The 19123-nt window shown below is 34.7% G+C and overlaps 1 protein-coding gene across 1 annotated transcript; it reads right to left on the reverse strand.

Moving 5' to 3' along the window:
* Window positions 1-8152: 8152 nt before the first annotated feature.
* On the reverse strand, window positions 8153-18872 carry RSL24D1 (ribosomal L24 domain containing 1). Its single transcript, XM_074294554.1, has 6 exons — window positions 18722-18872; window positions 16459-16572; window positions 12595-12667; window positions 10775-10838; window positions 9541-9626; window positions 8153-8786 (listed from the first exon to the last, which is right to left on the reverse strand). Exons 1-6 carry the CDS (start codon window positions 18800-18802, stop codon window positions 8713-8715), a joined length of 492 nt encoding a protein of 163 aa, XP_074150655.1. The 5' UTR covers window positions 18803-18872; the 3' UTR covers window positions 8153-8712.
* Between the last annotated feature and the right edge of the window lie 251 nt (window positions 18873-19123).

The following is a 19123-nucleotide window of genomic DNA, read 5'->3' on the forward strand; positions in this document are numbered from 1 at the left end:
CACAGAGGAAGTCATATGCTAAATGGCTCCAATCCAAATTTGTTTTGTATGATTAGCCCTAATATTACATACCAACCCTTGATTAACTCTATATTTGGCACATTAATAAGTATCAGAGTATATGCTGATGTAATTTAGAGGGTCTTCTGAATTCTTTGTATAATTTCTCTTGAACTCTCTGCATTATTTAAGCCACAATTATTTTCATAGAAATATTTTTCATATATTTATTGCAAACACTTTAACACAAAATGACAAACTATCTCATGAAATTATGTTTATTACATTTAGATGCATGAGAAGACCAACTATCTTATTTATTTCTCAAATATGAAGCTAGGAGGCATTCTTCCATTTAACAACTTTGTGGTTTCACATTTTAGAATATTGATTGATATGATTCAGTTCTGTCAGGCCACTTGTTGGCTATTGAATAAATTATGTTTATAATACCAAAAATTAAAGTCTATAGATAGTACTATATGCTACAAGAATGATGTGATCCTTAGCACTATCAGCCCAATACCTTTTCATTCAATTATAGGTCAATTTCTCTAGGGTATCTCTAGAATTACTTTTAAAGGATTTTTAAAAGAATCAAATTATATCATTTTTTTCTTATTTTTTTCTCCTACTAGAATGTCAGCTCCTTGCAAAAATGGGAATTGTTTCATTTTTTGTTTTTGTGTCACTAGTGCCTGGCACATAAGCATTTAACAAATATATATTATTAGTCTCTTCAATAAAAAGATCTTTAAGGGCAATTGTTAAAACACAGTAAGCTATTAATAAATATTTAACATTATTTTCAACTTTTCCATCCAGATCACAAAGAACTATTCTGAAGCCATTGTAATGATTCCTATACATAACCAGATCGGATATTGATCTGTTCTTGCTTTACCTTGTACCACAAAAGAAAACCCAACTGAGCCAACCAAAGTTGACCAAACTGGGAGTGCTTACATAATAGAAGAGATTAATGGAAAGAAAATAAACTCACTAATTCTATCTAATACCAAAATCAGAAGGCTTTCATTAGGCCACAAAGTTACCTTCAGAACCCTTAAAGAAGAACTTAGAATTTATATTTGATAGTTCCCATGACAATGGGAATATCATTTCTAAAATGAATAAGAAATCAGAACCCATCATGGATATTAATTAACTTCAATTTATGGATGACCTATTAAAAATAACCTCTCAAATGCTTATGGGTTTGATTTCAGTGAATTCTACTTGTACAAGAACTAAGCAAATCACATTACTGCACAAAAAGAATGAAGGTAAATTAACCATATCATTGGCTTTTTTGATTAACTTTCATAGTGTCAAAACTACAAGAAAGTTGAAGGTTGGAACAATTTTTATCCAAAACATGCCAGCTATGTAGCTATGAGCAAAGCAGTTAACCTCTTAGTATTCTCAAGTGATTCTGAGTATAAACTGCAGAATTGCTGCTCTGTGTCAACAGAGGGGATTGAGACATTAAGTTCCCCCAAAGACTCTGCTAAAAAGCTATTAGAAATAATTCAGAATTTAGCAAAGTTGCAGGATACAAAATAAATCCACATAAATCCTCAGCATGTTTATACTTTACCAACACAATCCAACAGCAAGAGATACAAAGAGAAATTCCATTCAAAATAACAGTCGATAGTATAAAATATTTGGGAATATATCTACCAAAGGAAAGTCAGGAATTATATGAGCAAAATTACAAAACACTTGTCACAAAAAATAAAGTCAGATTTAAATAATTGGAAAGACATTCAGTGCTCTTGGATAGGCCGAGCAAATATAATTAAGATGACAATACTCCCTAAACTAATCTATTTATGTAATGCTATACCCATCAGACTCCCAAGAAACTATTTTAATGACCTAGAAAAAATAACAACAGAATTCATATGGAACAACAAAAGGTCGATAATTTCAAGGGAAGTAATGGAAAAAAAAAATTAAATGAAGGTGGTCTAGCTGTACCTGATCTAGAACTATATTATAAAGCAACAGTCACCAAAACCATTTGGTATTGGCTAATAAATAGACTAGTTGATCAGTGGCATAGGTTAGGTTCACAGGGCAAAATAGTGAATAAAAATAGCAATCTAGTGTTTGACAAACCCAAAGATCCCAAATTTTGGGACAAGAATTCATTATTTGACAAAAACTGCTGGGAAAACTGGAAATTAGTATGGCAGAAACTAGGCATGGACCCACATTTAACACCACATACTAAGATTAGATCAAAATGGGTCCAAGATTTAGCTATAAAGAACGAAATTATAAATAAATTGGAGGAACATGGGATGGTTTACCTCTCAGACTTGTGGAGGAGGAAGGAGTTTGTGTCCAAGGGAGAATTAGAGACCATTATTGATCACAAAATAGAAAATTTTGATTACACCAAATTAAAAGTTTTTGCACAAACAAAACTAATGCAAACAAGATTAGAAGGGAAGTAACAAATTGGGAAAACATTTTTACAGTTAAAGGTTCTGATAAAGGCCTCATCTCCAAAATATACAGAGAACTGATTTTAATTTATAAGAAATCAAGCCATTCTCCAATTGATAAATGGTCAAAGGATATGAACAGACAATTTTCAGAGAGTGTTCCAGATCACTATTGATCAGAGAAATGCAAATTAAGACAACTCTGAGATATCATTACACACCTGTCAGATTGGCTAAGATGACAGGAACAAATAACAATGAATGTTGGAGGGGCTGTGGGAAAACTGGGACACTGATGCATTGTTGGTGGAGTTGTGAAAGAATCCAACCATTCTGGAGAGCAGTCTGGAATTATGCCCAAAAAGTTATCAAACTGTGCATACCCTTTGATTCAGCCATACTACTACTGGGCTTATATCCCAAGGAAATACTAAAGAAGGGAAAGGGACCTGTATGTGCCAAAATGTTTGTGGCAGCCCTTTTTGTGGTGGCTAGAAACTGGAAAATAAATGGATGTCCATCAATTGGAGAATGGTTGGGTAAATTATGGTATATGAATGTTATGGAATATTATTGTTCTGTAAGAAATGACGAACAGGAGGAATACAGAGAGGCTTGGAGAGACTTACATCAACTGATGCTAAGTGAAACGAGCAGAACCAGAAGATCATTATACACTTCAACAATGATACTGTATGGGGATGTATTCTGATGGAAGTGGATATTTTCAACATAGAGAAGAGCTAATCCAATTCCAATTGATCAATGATGGACAGAATCAGCTATATCCAGAAAAGGAACACTGGGAAATGAGTGTAAACTGTGAGCATTGTTTTTGTTTTGTTTTGTTTTGTTTTGCTTCTCTTCCCAGATTATTTTTACCTTGCGAATACAATCCTTCCTTTGCAACAACAACAAAAAAAAAAAAAAGAAAGAAAGAAAAGAGACATTAAGTTCCCTATGAAGATGAAATAATGGGGCTAGACTAAAAAAGTATGATTTTTTTCCATTTCTTTATAACATGATATCACATTCTGACTCTCCTCACTAAATTGTAGAAAGAATTCCTAGGAGAAAATAGAGAATATTTCTTAGGATCATTTTACAGATGGAAGAAAAGTCACCCAGTACAAACCAAACTTACTCATTTATTTTACAAAATAAAAAACTGAGGCCCAGAGATGGTAAACAACTTATAAGAGTCACACAGTTAATGGTAGAGCCAAATTATTAATAGAAGCATAAATGTTCTCAACATTATGTAAATGTTGTTCATTATGTCCATAGCCAGTTAAACCATCATATATGAAAAGATGGTGTCATTTTGAACACGTCTGTCATTATTTCAGTTTAAAGTCTATTTGATGACAGATCCAAGATACCTTTTAACATGGTTTGATTCTAAGAAGTAATGATTTGAATCAATTTCACTTCTTTATAGCAGATTAAAGACCATTTTCACTTAATACTCATGATATTCCTGACATATCTCCCTTTTATCTTGTCTCCTTTATGCTAAACATGGCACTCCTTAACGAGGATGTCCTTCACTAAACTCACGTTCTCATGGCTCAGCAAGGATTAGAGATGATCTTTATTCTCAAAGGCTATAGCAGCAAGGAGTAAGTTCCAGCAGGCTCTATCTGCTAGACAGCATCGGCCTAAGTATCTGATGAACAGTATGTCCCTGTAAATAGGAAATTCTGGGGAAATTTTTCAATCCAATCATTAAAGAAATGGTTAATCAAGAATAGAAAGCAGTAGTTACAAAGAAACAGCATAACTTCTATCAAAAGTGGCTTATATCAAGCTTCTTTCTAATCTACTAAATTATTAGGTCAGAAGATAAAAGTTGATATTTATAAAATAGATTACTTTATAATCAATTACAAAATTATTATTTAGATTTTGCAAAGCAGTTGATTTTTTAAAAGCCTTATACAAGTCTTATGAAAAAGACTGAGAAATAGGGGCTAAGCAACTATATTATCAAAGAGAACTGGTTGAGTGCCTAGACTCAAAAAGTTAATGATCCAATGTCAAGGTCAGAGTAGGCATGCTATCTTGTCTCCAAGTATTTAAAAAGATCTATTTTTCTTGGGTATCCCCTAAGGTTCTGTCTTGAGTCCCCCTCTCTTTTTTCTCTATGCTTTCTTAAAAAAGCTTGGCTCCCAGATTCAATTATCTCTATTCAGATGATTCCCAGATCTACCAGTACAGTCCTAATCTGTCTCCAATCCCACTTAAAACTTTCTGAACTGAATGTCCCACAAAAATCTCAAATTCAATTGTTGGTTTTTGTCCTTTATCCTCAAAGAGGAGCATGACCTCAGGGAGGTGATGCTATGATATGCAAGTAAAGTGAATTTCAGTAGGGAGGGCTCTGCAAGGTCACCTGCTTCACTTTCTCTCGAAGAGCCATCTGGGCCAATAGCAGATAGAAATCAGGATACCTGGAGATGGCCCCAGATGCAGTGGGAGACCTTGGTGTTTAAAAGTAAGGTCTTTAACGGGTCTCAGTTTGACATCAAATCAGTAATCAAGGCTAGGTAAGAAATGATGCAGAGAATGGCCTCTTTTACATGAATGTATACATACATACATATACACACATACACATATACACATATCTAAGAGGGGAACACCCTCTGGTTTCTGGCCAAAACAGAAACTCAATTATGTCCAAAACAGAACTATTTCTTCCTATTCTCACCCCCTTCCTGCCCCTCTCAAACCCCTCTTCTAAGTTTTCCGATTATTTTGGGGGAACATGATCATCCTCCCAATCACTTAGGTTCAAAAATGCCGCATCATCCACAACTTTCCACTTATACTCAAATACCCTAACATAGCTAAGTTCCTAGCAAAACTCATGGTCTGTGCCTTTCGTCACATCTCTAGTTATATGTCCCTTTGTCTCCATTCACAATCACCAATACAGGTCCTCATCACTTCTGGCTTGGACTACTGTAGCCATCTAACTTTTCTCCTTGCCCTAAATTTCTCAATCCAAGCCATTCTCCACTCAGCTGTCAGTGATGTTCCACAATCTCCCTCAATAAACCTGTAGCTTACTCTTAGCTCTGATACTATATAACACTCTGTTTGGCATTCAAAGCCCTTACAACCTGGCCCTTTCTTGTTACCTTCCAATCTTAGTACTTTTATTCCCCTCAGCACTCTCTGATATGGGTCCACTTTCTGGTCCTCAAACACAACTCTATCTCCTACCTCTGTACGCTTTGCCAAGCCAGTCATGTTCTCATTCCTCATCTCTCTCCTCTTGCTTCTTTCAAGACTGCTTAAATCCCACCTTCAATCCTGATTCTCTTCCTTTCCATATATCAGTATTCTGTATGTACTTAATTATCTACTTTGTTTCTTCCTCTATTAAAATGTTAAACTTCTTGAAGACAGGGACTATTTTTTGCCTTTGTTTCCCCAGGACCTAGAACAGTGTGTGACATATAAGTGTTTGTTGATTGATATCAGATGGAAGAGGGATAAGCTTCTGTCCGGTTTGGCTCCAAAAGACAGAAATATGAACAAGGGTGAAATATGAACAAGAGGCAAATTTAGGTTTAATTAGAAGGGGCTCCCTAGGAAGGTAATGAATTTCCCCTTCACTGAAGCTCTTAAACCAGCTCTACTTTAGACATATAGAAAGGTTCATTTTCAATAGATAGCAAAGCATTTATTAATCACTTGCTATATGTGCCAGGCACAGTGGATACAAAGAATGAAACAATCTCTCTTCAAGGAGCTTTCTAACTTCCTTTTTTTTACTTACACTTCAGTGATTTTATTGACCTCTTTAATGGAAAACAGGACTTTATGTGCCAGGAAGGATGATGCCGTCGTATTTCTGCTGAAACCGGCCCGTGGCTTCTTCTTTGCCACTTGTTTGGACCCAGCACAGCCTGTCCAGTGCTTCTTGTATGCAGTGCTGACCTGGGCCTGCCCAGCACCACATAGAGTCCAAGAAACCGATGCCTGGGTCACTCCCCAGATGGATATGCTTTTGTTTCCCAAAGCCAAAGCTCCAATACCTGAGAAGTCACTTTTCCTTAACTCACACTCTCACACCTTCAGCCCTTCTCCAGCATCTCTCGCTAGGGCCCTCCAGACTGGGAAGTGAACCTCAATCTTCTCGTTTCTCCCGATTCCAAAAGACCTGACATTACAGCAAGCTTCAGAGAACAGCGGAGTTTGGTCTGTGAGCTGCTCTGGCACTGGCTGCCCAGGTCAACAGGGATGCTGAGGTAGAGCTTTCAGGTGTGCAGCTCGCCCGTGGGGGTTTTCACCCTGAGCTTGCGCTGTGGTGGAGCCTAAAATCCATTTTAGGTCAAGATTGCATGAGGTAGCCACGTGTATCTTCCATGACTTTCAGGGGTCCCCTCCATTCTTAAAACAATGAAACCACTTTTTATTGATGACTCCACCTGAACAGCCATTGTCTGACTGGGATACAGTACAATTCAGTGCTTGTTTTCCTGTCTCCTCCTCCCACAATGAGCTCAACTTTTCTTTTTGCATTTTACCTCCTCACTTTTAATTGAAACCTGGATTTTCCTTGAGGACACCATCCCTACTATTCCCTCAAACTCCCACAGACAGAAAGGCTAGGAATATTCCTCAAATTCTAATGCCCTTCCATACCATTCTCTTACTACTACAGCTGAGTTTTTTGGCTTTTTGAGCTCCATGCAGTTTTTATAGCTGTCTTGCCATCCTCCATTTTATTAAGCACCAAATGTGTGCAAGGCATTGGGGATACAAAGCAAAAATCAATCCCTGTTCCCAAGAAGTTCTAATAAGGGAAACAACAACAAACAACTAGTTACAAATAATATGTACACGGGATGATTTGGAGGTCGTTTCAGAGGAAAGCCCCCAAGATTAAATAGGAAGGCTAGGAAAGGTTTCTTGTTAGAAGAGACTTGGAGTGAGACTTAAATGAAACCAGGTAAGCAAGGAGAAATTCAGGAGCAAAAGCACTTCAGGTGTGAAGGACAGCAAGTAAAGAGGCTGGCTGTCAGGAAATACAGTTATAGGCCAGGAACAGCAGAGGAACTTGCTCTCACTGGAATGCAGTATAGAGTACTTGGAGGTACCTAAGGGAAATCCAGTTAAGAAATGTCTAAAAGGTAATTTAAAAATGTAAAATTGAAATTCAGGAGGGCTAAGGAGAAACAGAGGTGGGTCTTCATAAAGTATCTTCATAAAGGTAATCTTCATATATCTTCATAAAGGTAACACTGGAGGTTGACCAATTAAGTGTGAGAAACCCCTGTCCTGTCTCAGGCCTCCTTTTCCTTTTCCTCTGCTACTTCATTTGGGTTCAATCACCATGAAAATTGTGCATATAAGGTGATGCCCATTAGATAGACTCCTAAATCTAAATAAAACAGTAATGTTTCCTAAATGATAATAAGATGCTAATCACATGATTAACTTTTTCTGAAGGTTAGAAAAAAAATCTCTAGAAAAGAGATTAGAATTCTTACTTTAAAACTACCCCTCTACTAAAAAAATAAATAAACTTTCCTAACCAGCATCCCAAAATGGGACTTAAAGACAATACATAATGCAAATGAACAAGGCTAATGCCATTTCCACAATGAACAACCCCATCTTCACCTAAGCCATCCAACAACGGGATAAAAAAGAGCAGCTAAACCACAGCCAAAGGAACCAGAATATCTGTGCTCAGTTTATTAAAAAGTATTCTATATTCATCTGTTCTAATAATAGCAAAACAAAACAGTAAAACTCTGACTGATAGTAGAGAAGATAATTTATAACCAATTATTGTACAAACTGCTAATTCAATAAATAGTTATATTCCACTCCCATGATAATAAAGGGAATACATTAAAAAGAAATGTTTTATTTTATACATAAGTGACATTAAAGTATAATGTAATTATAATATTAGATAAATGCTGGAAGTCATTATCCTAATGATACAGCCATTTTGTTTCTATGCACTTCTGTAATTACAAATAGCATTTTCATGACTTTCAAAAGAGCACCCATTCAATTTTGTTTTAACCTTGAAATACATACGTTTAACATCTCCATAATTTGATACTTTACAGATAACAATATGAGAGAGATGTATTTTTAATGATCTCTCATTTTACTGAACTAATATGAAAAAGAAATCAATGATGGACAAGAGTTCCAAGGCTCTGCAAGATATTTTCTAGAGATAGATATAAAGTGAAGATTGCAGAACATTTTAAGATCTCTAAGAATCTTCTTCCATGTCCACATCCTGTTGTAATTTGAGCACCATTTTTTCTTCCAATTGTTTTCCTTTGCCTGAAAAAAAAAGGGCAGGGAAAAAATATCATCTTGTGATCTCAAAATTCAAAACAGTATTTTCTACAGGAATTGTGTATTTTGAAATAAGTGTTTAACAATTTGAAAAAGTTCTGTTTCTATAAAGTCAACTCATACCAAATAGATACCATTGTGTACCAATAATAAATCAGTATTACCTCGCAGTTTTTACTGTTAACTCAGAAAACTTCACATTGCTTATTACGCTAGTAATTTTCATAAGAATATTCTTTACAAGAAGTGGGTCATGACCTAGAAATGGTAAATACTTTTGCTATGCGGATGTTACTACTCACTATTTGTCATGACAGAAGCTGACATATAACCAGAACTTAAACATTCTGGATTCCAGTTTGAAAGCAATTATCACCTGTGTCTGTCCTCTACAATCTGGAATATAAATGTATATTAACTTACCATACCCCAAATGACCAAATAATTCATACAACAAATTCACATAACTAAAGAGTAGTTAGATGGACTCAAAGAGAAAACTATAGTTTAAAATATTACTCTTTGATCAAAAGCAGATAATAAGATTATATTTGTATGAATAACATAAGCATTATTTATAAGACATTTTGTATAACTGACAGTATCACAAGTACATCACATTTTTATGTATCAAATCCTTTATAGATGCGACAAGAACTTGATATATCGTAACCTGCCCCCTTAATTTTGTTTTCCAATAAAAACTGCCTTTGCTTAAAAAAGAACATACAAGCATTACCTGCAAGAGGTGCTCGGATAAGATGAATATTTTGTTTGACTTCATTGATGGCCTGAACTTTCTGTAGTTCTTTGTTCTTCTTTAATCTACGGTGGGAAATAAAAAGGAGCATCACAATTTGGAATAACAATCTCATTAACCCGCAATACTCATTATACAGTGCCCAAATTTTATCATCACTCCAACACCAACTGAAAATGACTATTTAATTCACATTAAATACTAATTTCTAACATTTCTAACTTGGATAAACAGCAATGCTACTGCATTCAGGACCTAGAACTCCCCAAGATTCCTCAATTAATCCAGTCCATATTGCCTGAACATTTGTTTTGGCACAGAATGTCATTAAATTGTTCCATGTGGCTAGCCCTTAACTCCCAAACTAAAATGTAAAACTACCTGATAGCAATTATCCTTTTATTTTTATGCTTTAGCTAGAACTTTATATACATTTTTAGATCTAACTTCATTTATTAGTTTAACACTGCACTAAGATTTTTAAACCAGATTGTTTACAAGGTATTCACTAAATACTTAGTAAATAAATCTATGTTGGTGAGCTGTTTAAAACTATCCCATATAGAGGAAGCACATTCCTTAATTCTAGCCTTAATAGATTTCTATAGTTTTTTATTACAATTGTCTTTAAATACAATTGTCAGGACTTTAGAAATCATTTTATCACACAATTAGATCTTTATTAATTATTGCTCTCTTCTCTAATTACATGACAGACATATAACTTATTCTATTTCTTATGAAATTACCAGAGCATCTCAGCTCAACATAAACAGTTAATGAATCCCCAGTTCATGGAATGAATGACACTCAAATTTCAGATGTCCCTTTTTGTTAATTCTTGCAAATAAAGGCTAAAAAGTGAAGTTAAGTTTATTTTTTCCCCCCTGCCATGAAATAGTATTTTTAAACACCACCAAAAACTCAGGGAGTTTCTGCAGCTATTGTTTCCAATACTACAGCTTAATAAACATCAAATGATTCCTTGAAAATACACCACTTAAACAAAATATTATTTTAAAAGTTATGGTTAATACCATAGGAACAACATTAAATTTGGGTAATTGGCCAAAAAAGTTACAAAAGTATTTTAAGAAAAAAAGTATTTTAAGACACTAAAAACAGAAATAGGATGCAAAGTATTAGAAATATTCACCAGGACAATGTTATGATAAAGGGTATACCTATAGTTACTTTATTCAAATATTCTTACCTATTCATTATAAATTTAGCTTGACGTTTCTGTTTGATCTCTTCTACTCTCTTCATGACATCAACTGCAACAAAAAAAGTTAAAAATATATTTATAAAACTCTAACATAAGTATATGCTTTCAATCCCTGTAATTCAAATGAACCACCCTTTAACATAATTTATTTTATTAGTATCCTAATTTAGAAAGCACTGAAATTGAAAGTGAATTCAAATAACATCACCACAAAAAACAAAGAATAGTATAGAAATGACTTGATGTTATTCTTCATATGTTCATCAGTTTATCCTTTTATAAATATCTCTTCTCTAATTTTTTAAGAACCTCAAAGGCTCTTCAGTTTTGAGCTTAAAGTATTGTGACAAGGAGATGATACATTATAGTTGCAAAATATGCAAAGATCTACAGTTAAAAAAAAAAGTTTGCTTTACCAATTAAAGATATCAGTAAAACAAAAGGAGAAAGGAATTATAATGGATAAATATATTTATCTACATATGTGCCCTGCTTAGTTTAAACTCGCTTCTTAATGGCATCATAAATTCTATTTAATGTTATTATTCTAAAGATCTAAGCTATAAAGTAAATAAAAATAAAATTAAAACTGCTGTTCCCAAAAAGCAGTAAGAAAGCACTGTAAGGACTAATACATTAACACTGAAACCTTGCAGTAAAACTTTATAGGGTAAAATGGAAAGAGTGCCGGGCTAGAGAATTTAAAAAAAAAAAAAAAAAAAAAAAAAAAAAACCTTTCCTTTACCAGCTGTTGCAAACTTGCATGAATTCAAGCAAGTCACCAACTCTCAATAAGCCACAATTACCTCTTCTGCAAAATGAAGATATTATCCACCTGACTAACTCCAAGAATTAATGTGAGACTCAAAGAATTAAAATAATATTTGTGGAAAAGCTTACTTTGAGAATATAGATTAGAGGTGATTCACCATTTACAAGCACCAGTGAACTAATTAGACCAATTAGAACAAGTTCCCTGGGGTTAAAGTTAAAGTCAATGAATCTGGAAATCCCACCCCACCAAAAGTTTCTCCCCCACCCTCATTCAGTTTTTGAAAATGAGTAATCACTTGCCATTGTGAAAGCACCCAGTACAAAAGAAATAACTGCCTTTGTTTTGAAAACATGTCCAATATTTTTGAGAAGATCTACTTGATAATCAAAAAGAAAATTGAAACTTTGGAAAAGGATTCTTATAAGGAAGTCTTTCCAATGAAAAGTGTGAGAATTTCAGACAAATTCCCAATTCCTACCAGAAATGCCCATATAATAAGGACTGTTTAGTTTTATGACCTATTACATAAAGATCTATGATTATGAGCAGTGGACTCCTATTTTATATCAATTCTTTCTAGTGTTCAAAGTTAAACCTGATTTTCATTAGAATGCCTAAAAATCTAACAAAAACTACAAATTTTTTTTAAATCATTAAGTTCATCTGAAATTTTATTTTAATGAAATGTATCTAATTTAATAATCTAATGAACAAACCAAACTATACATTTTTACAAATCCTAAATTGACAAAGTAATTCTGTCACTAAAGAATATTCATTATATAAATATTCCAGTTTTCTTCCCTCCTCTGTCCCCAAACCCTGCCAAAATCAAGGTTATTTTCCCACATCAAATTTCTCATTTTAAAGAAAATCTGTGCTCAAACTCTTCAATACATCTTAATAAAAACATTATCTAGATATTACTTATTAATTTCTTTGAACCAAAGTGGTAACTAAGATAAAAGGGGCTGCAACTGGACAGAGAGTTCCTATATTAACAAAGCTCTATAAAACCCTTGTGCATTACCTGTTTTATTCCATAGCTCTCTCTGGTATTTGACAGGTTCATTTCTACGTTTTTCAAATTCGAATGAATTATCCTATATAGAAAAAAGAAAAAACTATGCATGTATTAAAAAATTACAAAGTTTACCTTTAACAAATACCATCTTTTGCAAACAGTTCAAATATCAAACCAGAGACATTAATTTCTTATTAGATAATGACTCCAGCAGATACATTTTTATCCATTCACTGAAATTATATGAGATGCTAAGTTAGGTACTGTAGAAATAAAAAGATTAAGTCATTAATAATTATCAACAAAAGCTTAAACTAGGATAGTAGTAGAAAAAAGGATATTTGCAAAACATTTAAGGGGCAAAATCAACAGTTTTTATTGATATGATGCAAGGAAGGGTAAAGTCAAAGATGATTTATGCTAAAATTTAAATCTGAGTGACAGCAAAAGAAGTGGTACTATTACCAGAAAGAAAGAAATCAAAAGAAGATTTGAAAGAAGGTTTGGAGTAAAGGATTATTAGCTTGGTTTTGAAAATACCAAGATGCAAATGCCACCAGAAGAGTAAGGTAGAAATATTCAGAAAGAAAGACAGGTAGACAGCTAGCTCTGAAAATCAAGACCTAGAAGGTATCTACAAAGAAGTGTTAGTTAAGTGTTGAGAAGTAAAAGATAGTATTAATAGATAAAATACTACACATGTTTTTAGACCAAACTGGCAAGAATCCAGAGCCAGCTCTAGGATACCCAGGCATGAACTTCAACTCTTAACACTTACTATTTGATCACTGCCAAGTCACTTAATTTCTCTGAACTTCAGTTCCTCATCTGTAAAATGGCAATCAGTGGTACATATGCTACCTACCTCAACTTAGAGTACTTTATAAATCTTACACAAATACAAGTAAAATATCATCATGAAGTTTCCATAAGATCAAGTGTAGGGAAAGAGGGCCAAGAACAAAATCAGGGTAATAGCAATATTTAGTAACTAGGAGATGGTCAATAAAGACTTTCAAAAAAAAAAGTACCGGGAGAATACATTTAAGGAATCAAGGAAAAACAAAAAATTCAAAAAGGTCATTTATTAATAATACAAAACTCAGAAGTAGGATGGAGTTTAAGAGAAAACTACTTGATAAACTAACTAGCAGTTCCTTGATGACCTCTGAAGAAGTTTCAGCAGAAGCCATATTACACAGGGTTATTGGGGAGATGCAAACTAGTAAGACTATTCTTCCAAGAATATTAGCAGTACGAAAAACTAGAAATATTCAGAAATATGGATATGAAAAACTTAAGAAGCAAGAAGGAGAAAGACTGAAGATACAAGAGAGGAAGAATTCGAACAAGATGTCTAAAAAGGCAAGAGGGAAAGTAAGAGGGGATAGGGAAGAGGACCATTTCTTTCTTTAAAGAGGAAAAGAGAAAAAAATGAAAAAAGACAAATATTCTAAAGTACTAAGGAAATCAAGAGATTTTATCTTAGATATTTCAATATTTAGAAATGTAGCTAATACATTGTTCTGAACATATCGTTCCTATAATCTAGAGATTAGAGCGGAGTGAGCTGCAAATAGAATCAAGCTAATCTCAAAATATTTTTAAATCTTTTGAGTTGAAAATTATGATGAAACCTTCCTTAATTATGCTAATAGACTAATATAAATATTAATATTGAAAAATGTATTCAAAGGAAATCCAACAAGGCTAGCACTTTGCTTCTCTTTATGACTTTTCAAAAATGACAACTATCACTATTTAATTCATTTACATAGAATTTAACAGTATTAAAAAATGTTCACTGATAAATATTGACAGGTTAGGGGGAAAAAAACCCATTGTATTGACAATATCAATTCACTGGAAGTTTTTTCAGCATTAAGAAAAAAATTATCTAGAAAGTACCCAAAACACTGACTTCATCACAAATGATTTTTTTTTTTTGGGGGGGGGGTTATTTTAAAGGCAAGTGATTAAATGTTAATGATTGAAAATATTAAGTTGGGGGGAAAGATCATAAAAATAATTTTTTGAACAAATAACTATTGCAGCTATGCAGACTAACATTCACCAGAAATGATCCTTTCCCTCCAAGGAACACTCTCATTTTGTATATCCCACTAGTACTTCTTCACTTTCCACTAGGTTTATTTGAAGACATATTTTTTCCCAATGGATTAAGAATACAAATACTCCTTGATAAGGAGCAGCCTTGACAGGAAAAGATGTTTTAAAATTAAAATACTAAATTACTATTTCTTTTAAAAAATCAATACAATACTGTGCCAACACTAGAGGTCTGGCTGAAGAGATTTGAATATCCTCCTTTAATTAGCCAGCTGCTGGATAGGGACAAGAAGCAATTACAGAGGACTCCCTATCATACATAAGTTGATAGCAATAGAGGGTAGTCCATAAGATAAGCAAAGTGTGCCTCAGAGAGGCCATTTATTATGGTGATGGTTAGAAAGACTGAATTGAGTTGTGACCTATGTTCCTGTTTTCATATTAGATGCTCAAAACAACTTTTTTCCTAAATATTTTTATTCTTAAACCTTCAAACATCACACCATACCTTAGTAATTATGTCCTTAAGACATTTTAAGTGTTATTTTTAAATAAGAGCCTGTTCATTAAATAAGTCAAACCTCACCACAATCAATTTATCCACTTAAAGTGGGTATTCATATGGAATTTTCAGGTTTGTAAAGCATTATCTTATTTGTGGGTAAACACTGTACAGGTACCACTTTACATAAATTTAAAAAAGCAAATGAACAACAAAAGCAGGGTTCTGTTCTGGCAAATTCATCAATTCCCTTAAAAAAAAAAAAAAAAAAAAAAAAAAAAAACCTTTTGAGGAAGTTCTAAGGCATGAAACCAACATCTATGCATTTACTTCATGAGCATGACAAATCATGTAATAAACTGGAGACACAAACTCAACTTAAGAACAGATCAGGACCTACAATATCCAGGTTTCTATAGACATATTACCTTAGTTACTCCCAACAACTTAAGAACCACAAGTCTGAGAATTTCTCTGATTGGATGGAACATGATCCATCATCCATCATCTATCTACCTTCTCTGTGAATGACTGGGCCTAATTGTACACACTATCCTGTACACCAAAGATAGCTTCTAACTTGACTTCCTATCTAAGGTCCTATCTAAGACTTTCCGGTTTTTTAGGTGTTCTTGCTAGTTCTTTTTTTTTTTTTCTTCCCATTTTAGAATGTTAAAAATTGAGATTTATTCTTAAGTACTTCAAGGAATTGGAAAGAAAGACATTATAGCAATCCTGGAATCTCTATCTAAAAGAATCGGCTAGGATTTTCTTTTTTATTTGTTTAGGTTTAAGGTGTTTACAAAAATTCAGCCCTACTAATTAAAAATTTAGCCCTGATTAATTAAAAAATAAATATCAGCAGAGTTCTTTGGCTTTTGCTGGTCAGAATATTGCAAGTTACCATGGATGGATTCAACACTCCTTAAAAATCATGAAAGACCTTATGATTCTTCCTTATTAAATATTTTTAAAATGTAATTTATTTAATATCAAATCTTGAATTGCAGAAATTATTTATGAAAGGAATTATCCATGCCACACTTACCTTCTGTTTTGATAATGAAAAAGTTCTGAATTTTTTTAATAACTAAATATCAGAGTACTCCTACATGCTCTAACTGGCTGGCATTTATTTCTCAATAAGATCTACAGAATTACAATATATAACAACTTCTGAAAATTACAAATTATCTAGAAAAACAATAGAAAGGTAAAACTAGTCAATCATTTTACTAGGAGCCATTTGATAATCAAACTCAAATAACCATCAAGGTTCTGAAAAATATCAGACTTACCACTGTAAGTTCTTTGCCAGATGCCTTTCTGAAGGCTTTCGTCCATCTAACCTTCCGAGGATTGCGCTTCTTTTTAAAGTTTTTATGGCATTTAGATTTGCAAAATCTGAAAACCTGAAGGAGAAAAAAAGGCAAAACAAACAAATTGGCATTAGACTTCTCCTTTAACAAAATGTCCTGAGCCAAATAAAGTAAAACTAATAAATAACAACTGCTATATTTCCTGTCACCCACTTCATTTTAAAAATCAATCAGGGACTACATACTAACATTAAACTCAGGGGGAAAAAATTCCAAGGACAAGCTAGAATCACTAGAAATATGGCCTCAAGATGTACTTATTTATTTTTATAAATTTTAAAAATAATAAATTTCTCAAACTAGTCACCCAGAATGAGAAAGATGTTAAGAAAAGCAAAGTTAATTTCTCAAGAATTTTTGTGTACTTCAAATGCTTTCAAAGGGGGGGAAAAAAGAGTAATTAAATGCCAGACTAGGTGATACCTGAAAACAATTCAATAAAAACTAAATAAATTTACAAATTAAGTTAGTGTAGCTATTTTTATGATAAATGAGAAGCATCATAAAACACAAAGAGAGCTAGAATCAGATTCAGGAAGTCTTGGATCAACTCACAGTCTGATCCTTGGTAAATCCCTTTATCTTTCAGTGCTCCAAACAATTCTCCAAGATTAAACTTGTGTACTGAAGTACAAAAAGAAACAAAAGGCAGTCCCTGCCTTCAAAGTGCAGGGAAGTCAAATACATACACAACAAGCACAGAACAATTAATAAATAAATAATAGATGGCTCTGGAATTAAAAGTTGTAGAAGTTTCCAGTAAAGCATTAGATTTTAGCTGGGATTTGCCAGAGAAGTTAGCAAGTGGAGCTGAGGAGGGAGAACAGTCCAGGCAGGACCAGAACTTCGAGTGGATTCCAGAGTATTTTTCAGGATTAAGACATAAAAAGACTGGAAAGGTGGGAGAGGGCCAGATTATGTATTTTTTTTATTTGATGTATTTAAGGCAATAGAAAGCCAATGGAGTTTCTCTTAAGAAAATCACTTTAGTGAGTGAATGGAGGATGGAGAGATGGCTTTAAAAAAACTTTTTTTTCTCACAGAGCCCTTCTTGGGAAAATATTGTTAAATAACTGAATACTAAATTTCAGTTACCAGATAGTGAAAATTAAAACGTCATTATTTTTACCATTTGGGTTCAAGGACCCCCAAATTCTACCCATGGATTTCTTACGATCAATGTTTATATCATAAAACAGAATATTATGGTACCACGTGACCATCTTCTTTCCGGCGTCACCATTCCCACTCCAAGTCAGGACTAAGTTCCATTACACATCCCCAGCCTTCACAGATTTGTAGGCACTCCACTTTGTACAAGATGTGTTACAAAGCATTTCCTTCTCACTTCCACTTGTTAGTATGACTCCACGGTCCCTAGGGCTGCTCCGGGAAGCCTTCCTGCACCCACCCCCCGCCCCACTTCCAGGTATTAGCACTTCCTCCCCCTACGAATTACTTTGTGCTCTTTTGTATAAACTTTTTACTTCGGTACCTCGAAATTCTATGAAGTCAGGGGGGATTTTTTCTCTTTGGTATCCTCCCAAAACTACACAAATTACGTATGCTTGTTACAGTGAATGCTGCTTTTGCTCACGCTCCCGCGGAACACAGGCTCCTTTCTTGTTCATTTTTCGATCTCATCTCTCCTAGGCAGTACCTCGTACGAAGCAGGAACTTGCCCGTTGAACTAAATTGAATGTAATTGCATCCCTCAAGGAGGATGTTAATTGCTGGGGTGTTATTTCATGTCAGTTCCTATTCCTTAGGCTAACAATATGTAAAAGGAGCTTAATATTTATTGAACAAAATTGTTCGGTGTTTAAATTGTCTTGTCCTGTAATCCCAAATGGAAAGAACATGTTCAAAAGAAGGCTTTCTCTAAGTCAGTCTCTAGGGTGCGAGGCTCCCGAGACCTGACAAGCTCGAGACGTGAAGCCATGCTGAGGTTTGGGGTTCCCAGGACCAGAGCGAGGGACCGAAGGAGGGCGAACCGGAAACGGCCCAAAACACTACGGCAAGCGAGCTAGGCCCTTTAAAGCGCACGCCGTCACGTATGTTGGGGGTTGGAGGAGCGAGTCTCGGATGTACCGGGGAACGTACGCCAAACGCGACACGCGCTCACCGCGAAGAGCCCGCACCAGCACCTCCCCCAGTAGTCGCGAGCCATTCGCGGTCTCACCTTACAGTCGTTGCGGACAAACATCATGCCGTGGCCCGGGTACACGGGCCCGGAACAGAAATAACACTTCTCGATGCGCATCTTGAAGTAGAGCAGCCACTTTCCTAAAGACCAGGGCGCTTGAGAGGAAGTGACGATAGAGACTTTTCCGGAAGTACATTTCTTCTTCCAGGTCCTGGGACGGCGCGGCAGGAGGTGCTGGGCCCTCTGGCGCCATCGTGTGGGCATTTCTGAAGGCGACCATTGATGGGAATCTCCTGCGCTGCGCCCCCTGACGGCCCGGGGAAGATCCGTCAATCGTAGGGATCATAAATAGTGTAGATGTAACAGAAAGAAATCTCAGAGCTCATCAAGTCAACCTCAGCCTTTTAGAAGTGAGGAAATTGACGCACATCCTCAGCC

This window comes from Sminthopsis crassicaudata, chromosome 2 (assembly GCF_048593235.1).
Source record: "Sminthopsis crassicaudata isolate SCR6 chromosome 2, ASM4859323v1, whole genome shotgun sequence".
NCBI lineage: Eukaryota > Metazoa > Chordata > Mammalia > Dasyuromorphia > Dasyuridae > Sminthopsis > Sminthopsis crassicaudata.